We start from the raw sequence: 16,744 nt of genomic DNA on the forward strand, positions 1-16,744 counted from the left end.
TCTATCCAACTTGATTTTCTATGGTTTGCATGGACGCTTTCTGATTCCTCAACTCATGATCGTGCCTCTAGAGAGTCTCATCAATTTTTAGGTTCCTTTGCTCAGCCAATTTGTTTGAGGTCTCGGTCTTAGCCAAAAGTTGGGACAAAAGGCTTTCAACACTAGTTCCCCCACCTGATTGATTACCACTGCTGGAACCCTGAAATTGAGGCTTTTGCTGGTAAGATTGATTTTGGGTTTGACTTTGATAATTTGGCTTTCTGTTAAAACCCGGTGGCATTTGATTTTGATTGCTGCCACCATCTTTCCAGCTGAAATTGGAGTGGTTTCTTCATCCCGGGTTGAAGGTGTTGCTGTAGGCATTGTTTTGGCGGCCCACAAAGTCAACATCCTCTACCACCATGGCCTGCTGGCACTGACTGGTTTGGTGTTTTCCGTCACACACACCACAATGAGAACTAGATTTGACAAGATCGGATTGCATTTGGTCAAATATTTTAGTAAGAGCTTCTAACTGGGCGGAGACAAGGGTGTTTGAATCAACCTGATGAACACCCTTAGAGGAAGGAATACAACGAGGCGGATTATACGCGAAACTCTTCTTAGCGGCTTTCTCCAAGATATCAAGTGCCTCATTTGGGATACACCTACCGAAATCTCCTCCCTCAACCTGATCGACGGCCTGCTTTTGTGCCCCGAATAAAGCGTCAAAGAATGTACGGAACTGAAGCCCGCGACTCAAACCGTGATGAGGGCATTTTCTCAACAAGCCCTTGAACCTCTCCCATGCGGCATGATATGACTCGTCATCATCGACACGAAAACCAGTGATGTTTGCTCGGAATTTAGTAGTTTTATCGGGTGGGAAATATTGAAAAAGAAACTGCTCAACTAATTGATTCCAAGTGGTGATGGAACCGGAAGGGAGTGACTCTAACCACTCCAGAGCAGACCCGCGAAGTGAGAACGGAAAAATTCTAAGTCTCACGGCATCATCAGAACAATTATTAATTTTGAATGTCGCACATAATCGAAGGAAATGTGAAACGTGAGCATGAGGGTCCTCGTTCTGGAGACCATGAAAAGAAACAGAATTTTCAACCATATGAATGATGCTCGACTTGATCTCGAAACTTACAGCAATCTCGGGCTGCGTGACGCTGCTGCCATAACCTTCGTGATGGTTTGGCAAAGTCGACCATGTGACCTTGATCGTTCGGGTCCGCCATCTCTTCTACCTCGGGGGTGTCGGTATCCTCCACTTCTTCGTTTTCAATGAACTCGGCAACCTCGCGTGCTCTCCTCCTTAAACCCTCTCGAAGATGTCGCTCGGGCTCAGAAAGAGGTGAAACAAGCTCAGGACCAGGCGTGGTGGACATTCATCACCCGGAAGAACGCGGAATGGAAAACGAACAAAGACACGGAAACTAACTAGAAACTAAACTAAAATAAAAAGAAATAAAAAATAAGATGAATAAAAATGAAATAAAATAAAATAGATCAAAAATATCAACAAAACTCGGATCGTTCCTTAAAAATCACCGTGTCCCCGGCAACGGCGCCAAAAACTTGACGTGTGTGAAAATATATATAAAAATTTAAGTAAAAGTTCCACACAAATCAGGTTTTAAAATCGGTTTTCACCTACAACTAAACCACACACGAAAGGCAAGTGTACCTATCGTTTGTAATAAAGTGTCGATAAGAACCGAGCATCAATCCATGGACACGACAAATTTTTAGTACTAAATCTTTGTAAATGACCAACCGATTAAATAAATCTTAAGTTGAATTTTAATTAACTAAATTTGCATACAATGAAAATAAGCAAGTAAAAACACAAGAATATAATCAATCCAACAAACTAACTAGACATGAATCCACTCTACTAATATGATAAAATAGCAATAATATGGTAAAACATCATGAATCTAAACATAAATACTAGATTACAATAAAGCAACCTAATACTAGCAAATAATCATCATGATGGGTTTTCAATCAAGAGATAAACATAGACTAACTTGTTTGTCAAAACAATAAAGTCTCATAATCAAAGAAAAGCTAGCATGAACAACATTCTAACCACCTAAGATTACACTAAAGTAGCCAAATTCATGAAATTAATATAAACTTATGAAACTTTAACTAGCAAGTCATCACCAAGTCAAGAATCATAACAACACTCATCAATTTTCCAATATAAAGTGTAGGGTTTCATACTCATCAATAATTATATAACCAAGTTAATTTTTACTAGTCATTCCTAACTTAGTAATGTAAACAAATATTTTATGAACATTCAAAGTTTACAAACAAACATATAGAACATAGTTTTCCAACATGAATGCCTAAACATTTGCAAAACTAACAAGGTTATGTAACATAACAAGCATGAACACCATCAATATCAACTTATAAATTCAACCATATTCTTGAAAGAAAACCACTTTACCAAAATCATGCATAGATAATATATCACATTAATAAGAGTTTCAACATTGTCTAGATAGCAAAAGTAATTATCCCATAAGGCTTAATACAACTACAATCAAACTAGAAATAAGCTTACAAAACATGTTCAAGAACAAAGGAATGAAAACTAAGATCAAGCAAGGATTGAAGAATGGAATGATGGATCTTGAGGATGGTGGAAGCCTTCAAACTCTCAAGGAACACATAAACTAATTTTCAAGGGTTGAGAGAGAATCACCAAGGCTCCACACACTAAAATGAAGTGAAAATAAGTGTTTATAAGCTTCTGGTCAAAGTGCATGGTCATGCACAAAAAGTGCATGGTCGAGCACTATTTTGGGTAAGTCAAACTTTCACTTTCAGCGGCTCAGAGTTGCGGGTTCCAAAAAAGTGCATGGTCATACACAAAAAGTGCATGGTCGTGGGCACTAGCTAGTGCACTTTCAAAGTTGATGTGTCTGTTCTCGGCATCGGATAGTGTACGGGCTCGTGCCCTCGGAGGTGCACGGTGGTGCACAAAATGTGCATGATGGTGCAGTTTCACTTTTGGCACGATAGTAGATGTGCACGGGTTCCAATAAAGGTGCATGGTCATGCACTCTCATAGCATGGTCATGCACTTTGGCACGGTATTAGATGTGCACGGGTTCCAATAAAGATGCATGGTGGTGCACTTAAAGGGCATGATGGTGCAGTTTGGTCAGCATGGTCATACACTTCCTTAGCATGGTCATGCACCGGCTCAGCATGGTCATGCACTTTCTTAGCATGGTCATGCACTTTTGGCAGATTCTTGATTTTTGTCCGAAAAAACGCCATTTTTTCATCGTTTCTTCGTCGAGCGGGCGCCCGGACCTGCAAATTCATAAATAACTCAAATAAGTACCGAATACAACGAATTTGCGTGGAGGTTTATCAAAATAAGAGGATAATTTGATGCTAAAAGGTGTACACTTTGTGTTACATCACATGTATAATATTATCAAAATTACCAGTATCGGTAATCCAAGCCGAGGATCCTGAGATAACACCAAATTCTCGAGTAGGAGTGATCCTGGTAGACTGGACAAGATCACTTATCTGGTCGCTTACTGCATGGGAAGGAAATCATCATATCGATTCCCTTGGGATCCTAACTCATCTAAGTTCAGGTTCCTGGTAGCAATGGAGTGAAGGATTCCTCCACTGGCTTCTTCCCCTATGCCTGAATATCCTGGAGCTCATTTAAGATAGAGTTTTTTCCGCTTCTGAGTCTCCATGTGCTCCTTCATCTACACCAAAACATCAAAAATATCATTGTTAGACATAAGGACCGCCTCGTGTTGGGAGACCCAGGTCTTTGGATGGACACACCGGCAGGAGGCCTCGTTGGGGGAGGAAGCATGTTGTTTAACCCTCCAGTTACTGAGATGCTAACACCGCCAATAGTCGTGTTTGTAACATTTCGGGTTTTCATTTCTTTCGTATTTGTAATCATGACCAGATCCGGGTTCGGGTTCAGGTATTTTATCAATAAAGTTCCGTATTTATTTAGTATTTTTTTTATATAATTGATTTTAACTATGAGACTTATACAAAATCAACTAACTTTAATTTACTTTTGAACCCACAACCATAGATCTAGGACCAATTAGCAAAATTAATCCAAGATATTTTTTCCCTCTTCTCTCTCTCTACCACCACCGACGGCCATAAGACCCCCCCCCCCTGTTTGTTCCTCAATTTCGGGCAAATTTATTGAATCAAATCATTGACAAACTAAAACACACGTCTACCGACAATCTATACATGGTAATTGGTTAACTAAGACAACTAATTGATTCGTAATCGCGATTATAACGAACCGAGCATAAGTCGTTTCTAAAACACTATACAAACACAACCATAATTCAATTAAGTCACACCACACCACCTCTGCACTACCACGACCCTAACCCCTAACCTAATTGCATCAAACGAAACCAAAATAGCCTGTTCAAGTCCAATTTTTTGCTGCCACTATTGTTTAGCCGATCGACGCCCATCCATCATCTAATCAGGTAATTAAAACATGCTTCTAAATTGTTTTTAGCCAATTAACATTAACCCTATATCAATTGTAACAAGCACTAATCTATTCAACGGATATAAAGTCTAGGGTTTTAATTGGGGAAGAACAAGAACCCGAATTTATGTTTATTAATATATGTTTCAATATATTGAACAAGACAAGGCGTTGGCCTGATGGCCAACTCATATTTTTCAAAGGATTGTGAACTGGCGTGGGGCGCGGGTTCGAATCCCCAGGCCCAGTTTTGATGTTTTAATTTGTTATTATTATTTTTTATTTACTTTTAATCAAATATGTTGATAACAATACATTTATATATACTTAAATATGCATTTTCTTCATAAACGAACTCTGAATTTAATGTTTTCATGTCTTTGGACTTTTATTAACCTTGTAATATACATACATATATATATGCATAATAACAATAATTTCTTTTTTTTACCAATCACTTAAATGAGACGTATTGTTATCCTATTAACGCCCAAACTAAATTATCTCGTAGCTTTTCATTAATATATTATTGTATATGATGTTTATTTTATCTATTAAAATCAATAATAATAATAACAAAAACAACAACAATAACATTGATAAATATAATAGTATCCCTTATAATTAATGAAAATGTATCTAATAATATTTTAATGTTACACACAACCATATCAAATCTCAAAACCCGTCATAAATCTTAGTATTTCGTTATGATTATATTTAATTATTGTTATCATTAACAACTAGGCATATTTGTCGGTGAACCTCGAGGAGCTTGGCCATTTTCATCCTAGTTCTTTTTATTATATCGTCCTCACTTAATCCACTTGTTAAAGTAAGTAAATTCACATCCCCTTTTTTACCTTTTACATTTTTGTGGGCGTTATGCGTTCACAATCAAACTTATTATAGATTTTCACTAAGATTCCAATATATGCGTTTATTGAAATTGCTCGATTAGTTGATACGTGTGAATGTGACTATGTGTTTACTTTTGTTATGGTGGTTGGTATCTCATCCTCAATAGTATGATCATACGCCGTCGAAATAACTCGTTATTAATATGATTCGGGTGAAAATACAACTTTTACTTATTGTTATACTAGTTGTGGTGATTTAAAATTATCGTGGAATTGTTTTTTTAAATATTATATATATACAAAACTGTGATTTACTTGCTCAACTTTATGTTGACAAATATAAATAAATATATATATATATATATATATATATATATATATATATATCACGCATGACGCAGGTAGCTTTATTGGATGAATCAAGTATTGAAGTTAGATGATACCTTAGGTTACTATGATGAATGAAGAACACATTTATTATAAGTTATTTATGATTTGAATATTTATTTGTAATGGTATTTATTTTGAGACAATGTTTGTGTTTTTGAAATTTGATATATGAATGAATAATTTAGATATTGACACGTGTATTTTACTTAGTGTCTTCTGAGCTATGATACAATATTGTCACGCCCCGACATGTTCCGCCGTAGGTTGGGGTGTGACAGTCTTCCTCTGGGCAGCAGGTGCAGGAGGAAGAGGTTGAGCAACTCTGGAAACTACGGATAGCATGGATGAAGATGTAGCTTTTGATTGAGAGATCATTTTTTTGGATAGCTTTGCAAGGTATCGGTTTAGAAAAAAACTGAATATTGATTTAAGTATGAAAAACACCACTTAACACACGGTCGGCGCCAAACTTTTTTGGTCAAAAATTACCGAAGCAATAATTGAGAAAATTAGTCAAGTGAGGTGGGGTGTTTATTTAATAATGAGCTAGGTGATATAGTAGACAAATGCGGTAAAAGTAAATGGAACACGGCTATATAGTGAGGAAAAGCCTAGGATCCTGGTAAGGTTCTTCGGAAAAAACCTCGGGAGGGGAAAACTATCCCCTGCCTCAATTTATTAATAACAAAATTGGTGGTTACAACTCGAGAGCTTGTTGTGAACGAAGACTAGAGTACAAGTGTAGTGCAGATAGTGAGTGAGAAGTGTCCAACAACGTTAATGATGGCCTCATTATATACAAAAAGTAAATAACAATATTCCCTAAAAACCCAGGAACCCTAGCCGCCAAGATCACTCAACGACTCAGCCTTCTTCCCACGTGCTTTTTAGCTTGTATCTCCGAGCTTTTAAGTTAAACTAGTCAATTAGCCATTGTAGATATTTATCCTTTGCGTAACCTAAAAGCATAACATGAATAATAATTAAGTAAAGTCGATTAGCTCAGGATCCTGAAGTCATCTGGGAATCCGAGCTATGAAGATACTTGTCGGGATCACTCTTGGACTAAAACGACCCCTAACAATATGTATATGTAAATTTGTAGAGTAAAGGGGCGAGGAGTGAGGTTCCACAAGTCTTCTATTTATCGCCTAACATTTGAAAGCAAGTTGTGTATGGTCTGTTGACTCGATGATCCACACGGTTGATCTGCATCGACAATGGATGTCTAATCCACATCTCCTTGATCTTTGAGAATGTGAACATTATGTGATGTCCTTTTCCATCCTTAAGCCTCCAAATCAGATATATCACGTGTCTTTATGTGTCTAAATCAATAGGCATTGACCTTGCACCATATACCCATGCTTTTCTCCTAAATGAGTTAAACATAATATGGTTTATTAAACCTAAATCATTATTTCATTCATGCATTTGACCCATCTTCGAGGTTAAATGAAAGACATTCTCTAAGTTGAGTTATTCTTTTAGGAGTTGATTGATATTCAAATAATATTTATTTAAACAATTTTGTTTAAATAGTTTTATAAAGCGTTTTCTAAGTTGATAAAATTCCCATGCCAATTCTTTATAAAAGTCTCTTGATTTATAATGGGTTGGACTTGTAGTTGTCTGTATCATCTTAAATCTTTGATTACAAATATTTTATTTGATTCTTTATTATCATATCATACTTATTTAATGATTAAAGATTATTAATCAAGTGTTTATGGACAAGTAACTTATAGCATTATTTATGAACTTCTATTAATATTTAAAGTCATATTGATTTAATTAGCATTATCAAAAACATTAAAATTTATTAAAGTTTAAACCATTGTTTTTCCAACAGATTGAATATTTTCCAATAAACTTACAGATATGGAGAACTTATGGTAAAGAAGAAAAATGGCATTCCTTTCCGTTTTGCTTTATTGGGACGAGATACGGCTAAAAGTGACAAAATTGTGACGAGTGTTCATAGATTGTGTAGGATTTTGAAGATATCGGAATTCGTTTAGATCACTTAGTATTTGTGGTATAGTGCATAAGGTGGTTTTGCTTTATTGGGACGAGATACGGCTAAAAGTGACAAAATTGTGACGAGTGTTCATAGATTGTGTAGGATTTTGAAGATATCGGAATTCGTTTAGATCACTTAGTATTTGTGGTATAGTGCATAAGGTGGTTGTGTCGGTCCATGGGAGATCGTTTGCGTGTCGTTTTTTCTAGACCCCCTTTTCTATTTTTCTATTTTGACCCATGTTTTTGTTTTATCTTGTAGTTTTGTGTCTACCTTTGTGACTATATTATAATGGGGTCGTGTTTCGCTCTCTCTAAATCCTTACAGTTATTCAATAAAAAAAATATTAAGCTTCGTGATCGGTATTAACAATGCCGCCTCCACCTTATATGTATGTGTATATATATATATATAACTAGTATTACCACCCCTCGCATTGCGGCGGGGGGTGTAAAACCGTGTATTTACACATCCAATTCACTCGAAAGCATGAAGTTATCACCACCACCTTCGGTCACCATTCCGTCACCCCCGGCCCGTAACTTTCGTTAACCAGTAAGAAAACCGAACAAAAAACAGACGTGAAAACGTTGAACCACACACGCTCGTTGCGTCGTGTTAACACACAAAAATTAAATCGAAATGACAAATATAGAAAAAAATAACCAAGTCAACTTAACATCTACGCGTTGCGATTGGACCATTAAACGGGAAAAATTAGACATAAAAATGTTGAACCACATGCATGCATTGCAGCGTGTTAACTCGTTAAATTTATACCGAAACGTTAAACACAAACATTTTAAAAGATGAAAAGTGTATGAGACCAAAATTGAATGTGGAAAAATGTTGAGGGTTAAAACTAAAAAAATAATGTGTGACATATTTGTAAACTATGAAAAGTGTTGGGGTCAAAGTTAAAAACAAATAATAAAAAAGAAAATTAGAAAAAATAAAGAAAATCACTAAAGAATAAAGTATAAGTGGTCAAACATGATGTATAACATGATGAAGCACAAATCTCTCACTTTTGTATATATATAAATTAACATGAAACAAAATTAAGTTAAAAGTAATGCAAAAACATGGTAACACTTAGGTCATATTATTGCTATTAACAAATTCTACCTAAGTTAAACTAACTTAGCTACCATTTGAATGAACAAAATTATATGACGGAATTAGTCATCTGGGCTGAAATGACTAGAAAAATACAAACGACAATGTGTCAAACACAAAAAACAAACCTTTTGATGAAAGTGGCAAATTTAGCCAAACTACAAGGACATATATCAAGCATAACTTTTTAATATATTACAAATAAATCATATACAAATTAAATATAAATATTAAGTTGTCATCACACCCTTATGTTGGGGATCCTAGTTTTCATACACGATGTTATGAACTTGAGCCTAGATGGACCCAATTAGCCCAGTACAATAGGCCCATCAAGAGAAACAACCTAATTAGTCTTTAATTAATTGGATCGCTCAAGATATAAACAAGACAACATGCACAGCGGAGGGAAGAGGAATATGTTATGTTTGTTTATCTTTTCTCATCTCCTATTCTGAAAATCTCTAGTCTTCCTATCCCCCTTTCTCTTTGGTTTTCTTTAATTTCTTTACTTGTAGTCGTTTCACTACTTTAATAGAATTGAGTTTGGTTTACATATTCGATCATAATTGGTTGTGATAATATCTAATCACTACACACTCTTAGGGGATGGTAAATTGTTGTTTAGTTTTGTGTAAACTGCAATTCATAGAAAAAAAAAGGGGTTATGATTACTAGACTAGGACGTATGAAAAAAATGTTCTTTTGTAGGGTTTTCACATTCTCTTGACTAATTTTGACGAAAACCTTAAACCAAATCGTTAACTACATTTTTGAGAAACGACAAGTGAACCGGTCTGATTTTACGGGTTGATTCACACCCTTTAAACCAATTACATATATATACTTTTTTTCAAGGATAATTAGTTTGTATTAAAAATTATAATTGTAAAGAAAAGAAAAAGATATAGAAAAATAGTAAAGGTTAAACTATGGGATCTGAAAGTAAAGTATATTTGCCGTTTATGTACTTTGACATATTTAAACTGATTGATGATATCTGTATGTATTTAGTTACTGCTGCTTTGCGTGCATCTATATATATATATATATATATATATATAAAGCAAGCAGTCATAAACTGCACCTTCTTCTTCTTCTTCTTGCCTTCAACTTGTGCAGGTAACCAAATCCTCCTTCATCACGCAATCAACAACTGTTTTATTATTATTATTATTATTATTATTATTATTATTATTATTATTATTCACTAATCGTTGCTTAATTTCATTCTTCTTTGCATTTCCCCCAATTTTATTTTACTATTACTTGCCGTTTCTATCAACATCTCTTCATATTAGAATTTCAGATTATTTGATATCAGATGTCTGGACTTGAAATACCATCATCGGTTTTGGTTAAATGAATTGGATGATCTAGGGTTTTCATTTGATTGATCGAATTATGAATAATAAGTTGTTTCGATTATAAAGTTGTAACCTTTAGGGTTTATGAAATCTTCAATTGGAATTTGGAAGATTGGTTTGATGATTTAGGGTTTTCATTTGAATTTGATATACCTTTAGTAACGCGGATCATCGGTCTTGTTGCATACGATTTCAGATTCACGGATATCAGATGTGTTACTGTTGATATTAGTACTGGTTTTTGTTTCATGTTATTGATCAATTGAATTGGATGACTGACTTCATGATCTAGGGTTGTTTTCATTTGAAATTGTGATATCGTTTGTAACCGATGTACCAGTTTTTTGGTGATTCCGTTCATCAGTTTTTATTTTTCAATTTGTTTCTGTAGTGGTTACTTATAGCAGTATTGGTGAAATTTTGAAATGATATTGATCGGATCATGATGTCCGACTCATGTCTTGATTAGGCTTTATGAAATGATATATTGATGAGATTATTACAATTGAATTAGAAGATGATTTAGGGTTTTCATTTGAAATTTATATATACCATTACTAACGGATCATCGTTTTTGGTTTACCTTTTAACTTGTTTATTATCGGTGATTCTCTTATAATCTCTTTTATCATTTGGTTCTGTAGTGTTTTTCTCATAACAATTCATAGTATTGATGAAATGTCAAAATGATATCGGTCGGATTGTGATATTAAACCCTGTTTTGGTTAGTATTCCTACATCATATCAAGTTGTTACCTTTTTTGGATTTCGATAAGTTTAAATTTGATATCTTTAATTTTTATTTCTATAGAGGGGCGGAGGGGTAGAGGACGACCGAAATTGACTTGGGATGAGAGGATTAGGCATGATTTGATAGACCTAAACCTCTCCGAGGACATGGTTGAGGATAGGAATTCGTGGAGAAGTAGAATTAAAGTCAAGGATTTTTAGAGAGAATTGAATACCTTAGGGCTTAGACTTAACTTATTTAGGTCACATACCATAATGGTATTTCCCTTACATATATTATTATTATTATAATTATTATTAGCTTTTATATAGCTGTTAAACTGTGATCTTATTATTAATATTATTATAATTAGTAGTAGTTTTTATATAACTGTTAAACTTTGATTTCCTTTATTTTGCTTCATACACATGTACTTAGAGCCGAGGGTCTCTCTGGAAGCCACCTCTTTATTCCTTTGGATAGAGGTACGGTGTGCCTACATCCCACCCTCCCCAGACCCTACTTATAGCTTTGCTGTCGGTGGGATTTTACTGGGCATGATTGATTGATTGATTGATGTAATTTTTATTTCCAAAATATTGTTGTGCTAATATTCTTCATTTTGGTCATGTGGTGTTATTTATAACAATTGATCATAATATCGATGAAATGTCAAATGATATTTGATTGGTTTGTGATACGAAACCATGTTTTAATTAGTGTTCATATCAAGTTGTGTCCTTTTTTGGATTTTGGAAGTTTATGTGACTTCTTATTTCCTTTTTCAAAAATTGTTGTGCCAATACCCTTCATTTTGGTTACATGGTGTCACTCATAGTAATTCATCATAGTATCGATGAAATGTCATAATGATATTGATCCGATTATGAAGTAAACTTCGTTTTGATTATGTTTATATCAAGTTGCAACCTTTTTTGGTTTTTGAAAGTTAAAATGTGATATCTTATTTCCTTTTTCAAAGATTGTTGTGCTAACATTTCTCAATTTGGAGATCCTTAACAAGTATTGTGTGGCTGTCTTGATTGCTTTTTAGACCTTATTTATATACTACCTATTTACATATTGTGATTGCTGTCTTTGTTCTTATTGGTGCAAGAACAGATGGCAAGAGGCAGGGTTGGGATCAAGGGAAGTAATCAAGGAAGGATTAAACGAAGAGATTCAGATTCAGATGAGTCGGATGAGGAGTATAAGGTGACTGATGATGAGGATCTTGATGAGTCAGATGAATGTTATTCTTTAGATGGTGAGGAATCAGAAGAGATATCGGCTGGCTTTGGAAAGTCAAGGAGAGTTTCTAGATCAAGAAATTCTAGAAGAAGCTCTTCAGGTAAAAAGGGAAATAGGGTTATGAAGCCTCGGAAAAGGAGAAAGATTTCTTATACAGAAGATGAGGATGATGATGAAGATGATGCCGATTTTATTTCTTTTGATAGGGATACTAATCAGGTAAATAAGCATAGGGAAAAGAAGAGGGTTTCATATTCAGAAGACGACGACGACGACGATGAGGATGATGCAGATTTCTTGTCTATGGACAGGAAAGCTAACCGGGTCAATAAACTTAGAGGAAAGAAGAGGGTTTCATATACAGAAGTTGATGATAATGATGATGTTGGTGTTGATGTTGAAGATGAAGAATTTGTGTTTACAGGTAGAAACAGAAAACAGAGACGGAAGCCTCGGGAAAAAAAGAGGGTTTCATATACAGAAGAGGAAGATGATGGTGATGGCGATGGTGATTTTGGTGGTGATGATGATGATGAGGATGTGTTTTCAGGTAGGAACAGGAAACAAAGAAATAAGCATCGGGATAATAAGAGGGTTGTATATACAGAAGAAGATGATGATGCTGATGAAGATAATCTAGACTTTATGTCTTTTGATAGAGAAGCTAATCAGGTAAACAAGCCTTTAGAAAATAGGGTTTCAGATACAGAAGTGGATGATGGTGGTGGTGATGATGATAATGGTGGTGGTGGTGATTTTGGAAATGATGGTGTTGGTGGCGGTAATGATGGTAATGGTGGTGATGATGATGGTGATGGTGATGGTGATGGTGATGAGGACTATAAAGAATTTGGGTTTTCAGGTCGAAACAGAAGACAGAGAACAAAGCCTCGGGAAAAGAAGACGGTTGTATACACAGATGATGATGATGATGATGATGATGATGATGATGATGATGATGATGAGGCGGAGGTCAGTGATGAAGATGATGCAGATTTTATGTCTTCGGATAGGAGAGCTAAACAAATAAAGAAGCCTACAGCAATGAAGAGGGATTCTTATCCAGAAATGTTGGATGATGATGATAATGTTGATCATGATGACGATGATGATGATCATGAAGATCATGAAGAGGATGAGGATGACTATGAAGATTTTGTGTCTTTAGGTAGAAAGAGAAACCAAAGAAAAAAGCTTCAAGAAAAGAAGGTTGTATATACAGAAGATGGCGAGGATGATGATAATGATGACGATGATGATTTTATGTATTCAGGTAGGAAAATAAACCAAAGAAAGAATACTCACGGGAAGAGTGAAGTTTCATACACAGAAGAAGAAGACAATGATAATGATGATGATTCAGAGTTTATGTCAACAAGTAGAAAGAGAAACCAGATAAATAAGCGTCGGGAAAAGAGGATAGTTTCATACAAAGAAGACAATCAAGAAGAAGAAGACGAAAACGATGCAGAATTTAAGCTAAGCGAGAGTGATTTTGTTGACGATGAAGACGAAACTCCAAAGACAAAGAAAAACAAGATAGTTAAGTCTCATCCACATAAAAAGACTGTTCGTGGAGCACAAAAAAAGACCAAAAAACCTGAACATAAAAATCACAACAAAACCAAGACAGAAAACCGAAGCAAGACCACTAAAAGACGAAAAAAGAAGCCAGATTGGCAAAAATCGAAGGCAGAATCTGAATCTGATTCTGATTTTGTTAATTCTGCATCATCCGATCACGAGTACACAATCTCAGAAGAAGAAAGAGAGCAAATGAGAGAAGCTAGGATTTACTGTGCCAATTTAAGAGCTAAATTGAGAAACCAAGAAAAGCAACCGGCGTATGAACAAAAGAAGTATCCAATACGGAAAGGTAAAGAGAAGATTGAAGACACGAAAGACGACATAGGAAAACAGGTTTGTGGAATTTGTTTATCAGAAGAACAAAAGAGAACCATGAGAGGTATTTTAAACTGCTGTTGCCATTATTTCTGCTTTTCGTGCATTATGGAATGGTCAAAGGTTGAATCACGTTGCCCTCTTTGCAAGCAAAGGTTTACAACAATAACAAAAGCTTCAAAGTCAGACACAGGGTTTGACTTACGGACCGTCGTCATACCCGTTCCCGAGCGCGACCAGGTTTGTTTCCAGTTAATACTAATCTGGTAATCCTAATAAGAGCATTACAATAAAGGTGTAAAGTGTAAACGAACCTGTAATAGATTTTTTGATAAACGAGCCCGAGCCTGATCTTCAGTTATTGAGCTCAAGCTGGCTCGCAAGTCTAAACGAGCATACAATTCAGATTACAGTTAGGGGTGTGCATGAAACCGGAAACATCGATCTGTAACAGAAAAACCGAAACCAAACAAAAACCAACGGTTTGGATTTATGTTTTCGTAAAACCCAAACTTTAGGTTTAGTTACGGTCTTGCATGTAACCAAGCTAAAAACACGAACCAAATTTATGGGTTTTCACTTGTAATTTTGTATTTTGAGCAGTTTATAAAATTGAATAAATAGTGTTAATCCAAATGTATAATAGTCAATCAGTTAATTATTAGTTAACAAAAAGATTTAGATCAAAATTATTGGGGCCTTTTTTTTGCCCAAAAATTTTGTACCCTAATTGTAAAACCGAACCAAACCCACACCGAAAAAAACACAACTGAATGGTTTTTAAAAACACCAAAAACCGATTTCAGCTTTTGGTTCGCTTTGAACCCACAACCGACCCATGCACAACCCTATATGAAAGTATGATAAAAATAACTAAATAATATATATTATTTTATTATATACAAATTATAATGAAAGTATGTATACAAAATAGTTATAAATGTATATAAATTAATTAAATATAGCTCGAAATGAGCCACGCTCTCGCTCTCGTATGTGAAACGGGTTCGGCTCATTTACCATTTATAACCTTTCTACAGGTTTATCAACCTTCAGAGGAAGAACTAAGGGGATACCTCGATCCATACGAAAGTGTAATATGCACGGAATGCCATAATGGCGGAGACGATGCTTTAATGTTATTATGTGACATATGCGACTCATCCGCACACACTTTTTGTGTGGGGTTAGGTCGCGAAGTACCAGAAGGAAACTGGTACTGTGACGGTTGCAGACCAACTGTTTTTGGAACCATAAATTCAGATATACCATCATCATCATCTTCAATCACTGGTGGTTTTGATCTTAACGAGTTGTATGTACCCGAAACACCATTAACACAACAAACTAGGGTTCATTCTGAACCTAACCCTGGTTCTGTTGGAGCGGTTGCAACTACATTAAGAGATAGGCGAAGATTACGTCGTCAGATACATCATAGATTTTTGAATAATAGTAGTAATAATAGAATGAGTGATTTAAGTGGTAGAACGAGTGGACCATCTGGTTCGTCTTCGGGGATTAGGTTATTTGGATCTCAACTTGGTGAAGCTCGGGTTTCGGGTTCTCAAAATGATCATGTTTTTACTTCAGTGCATGATTCTAGTAACTTTTATCCGAGACCAGATCAGTTTTCGGTACAAGGGCAAGGTTCAAATTTGGCTTCTGCTGATGTGGCATTGCAAGATCAGATCGTTGGGTTCTGCAACGATCCGCCCGTGCATTAACAGATATACAGATCAAGCATTAGAGAAGTGAGTCAAGGTGTTCAGTATTCGAATCGGACTCGAAAATTCAAACCCAATTTGGATAACAAGTTTGAATTCGAGTTTCGGTTACTTGAATTTTGAATTTGAATATTTCAAACCAGATTCGATTCGAATAATCTGAATTCACATTATATATCTCTTTTGTGTAGTATATGAGCTTTTGGGCTGTTGCTAAGTTTTTTTTATATTATATATAATTTTATATTAGCTTAGAGATGTTTTTTTTTTCACTTTTGCAGTTTTGATATTTTTTTTTGTTTATTTATATATTTAAATTTTTTTTATTCCAATAGATCCGTATTTGATTAATGCTTATTTGAATCGGCTTTTGTGAATTTTATGTGAATTTGAATTCAGTATTAAAATTTTCAAATTCGCATAGCCCGAATTCGATAACACCGATTGTTGATGGTCCCATGAGTCTTTTAGTGACATGGTTTAAAAAAATTAATTTAGTCACATGGTTTTAAAAAAGTTCATTAGGAAGTAAAATACACGAGTTTATTGTATGATTTATGTATAATTGTATACAACTTGTTGAAAATGGAAACTGCATCTTGTTGCAGGTTATCGGAGCCTCGAGAACATGGCAAGGCGGTCTTCGTGCACCATATTAACTGCCGGCGGCCGGGTTGTTACAGGTGTGGTCGCGGTAAGCTTGCTGATAAGTGATTGATTCTAAAATTATTTTTTTGTTTATCATTTACCATTCTTATAATTTTCTGATGCAATTAAACTGTCTGATTGTAACTTAAAAGTTTGTTGGGGGAAGTATTATGCTTTTCCAAAAGTAAAAAAAAATGTTACTTGTTCA

General features: G+C 35.1%; 1 protein-coding gene and 1 non-coding gene across 4 annotated transcripts; both read left to right on the forward strand.

Moving 5' to 3' along the window:
• Positions 1-740: 740 nt before the first annotated feature.
• LOC143562080 (small nucleolar RNA R71) lies at positions 741-847 on the forward strand. The gene has a single exon (XR_013140416.1). It is a non-coding gene; the product is annotated as a small nucleolar RNA R71 (small nucleolar RNA).
• A 9,105-nt stretch (positions 848-9,952) lies between these two features.
• LOC143562072 (uncharacterized) lies at positions 9,953-16,744 on the forward strand. 3 transcript variants are annotated; one of them, XM_077049986.1, is made up of 4 exons: positions 9,953-10,033; positions 12,131-14,401; positions 15,202-15,915; positions 16,497-16,744. In XM_077049986.1, exons 2-3 carry the CDS (start codon positions 12,131-12,133, stop codon positions 15,886-15,888), a joined length of 2,958 nt encoding a protein of 985 aa, XP_076906101.1. In that variant the 5' UTR covers positions 9,953-10,033; the 3' UTR covers positions 15,889-15,915; positions 16,497-16,744. The 3 variants fall into 3 exon arrangements, with proteins under 3 accessions (XP_076906101.1, XP_076906102.1, XP_076906100.1); XM_077049987.1 differs by lacking the exon at positions 9,953-10,033 and having other exon boundaries at positions 11,596-14,401; positions 15,202-15,925; XM_077049985.1 differs by lacking the exon at positions 9,953-10,033 and having other exon boundaries at positions 11,596-14,401.

This window comes from Bidens hawaiensis, unplaced genomic scaffold (assembly GCF_021521415.1).
Source record: "Bidens hawaiensis isolate Kalapana, Puna unplaced genomic scaffold, B.hawaiensis_p1.1 tig00020902_1, whole genome shotgun sequence".
NCBI lineage: Eukaryota > Viridiplantae > Streptophyta > Magnoliopsida > Asterales > Asteraceae > Bidens > Bidens hawaiensis.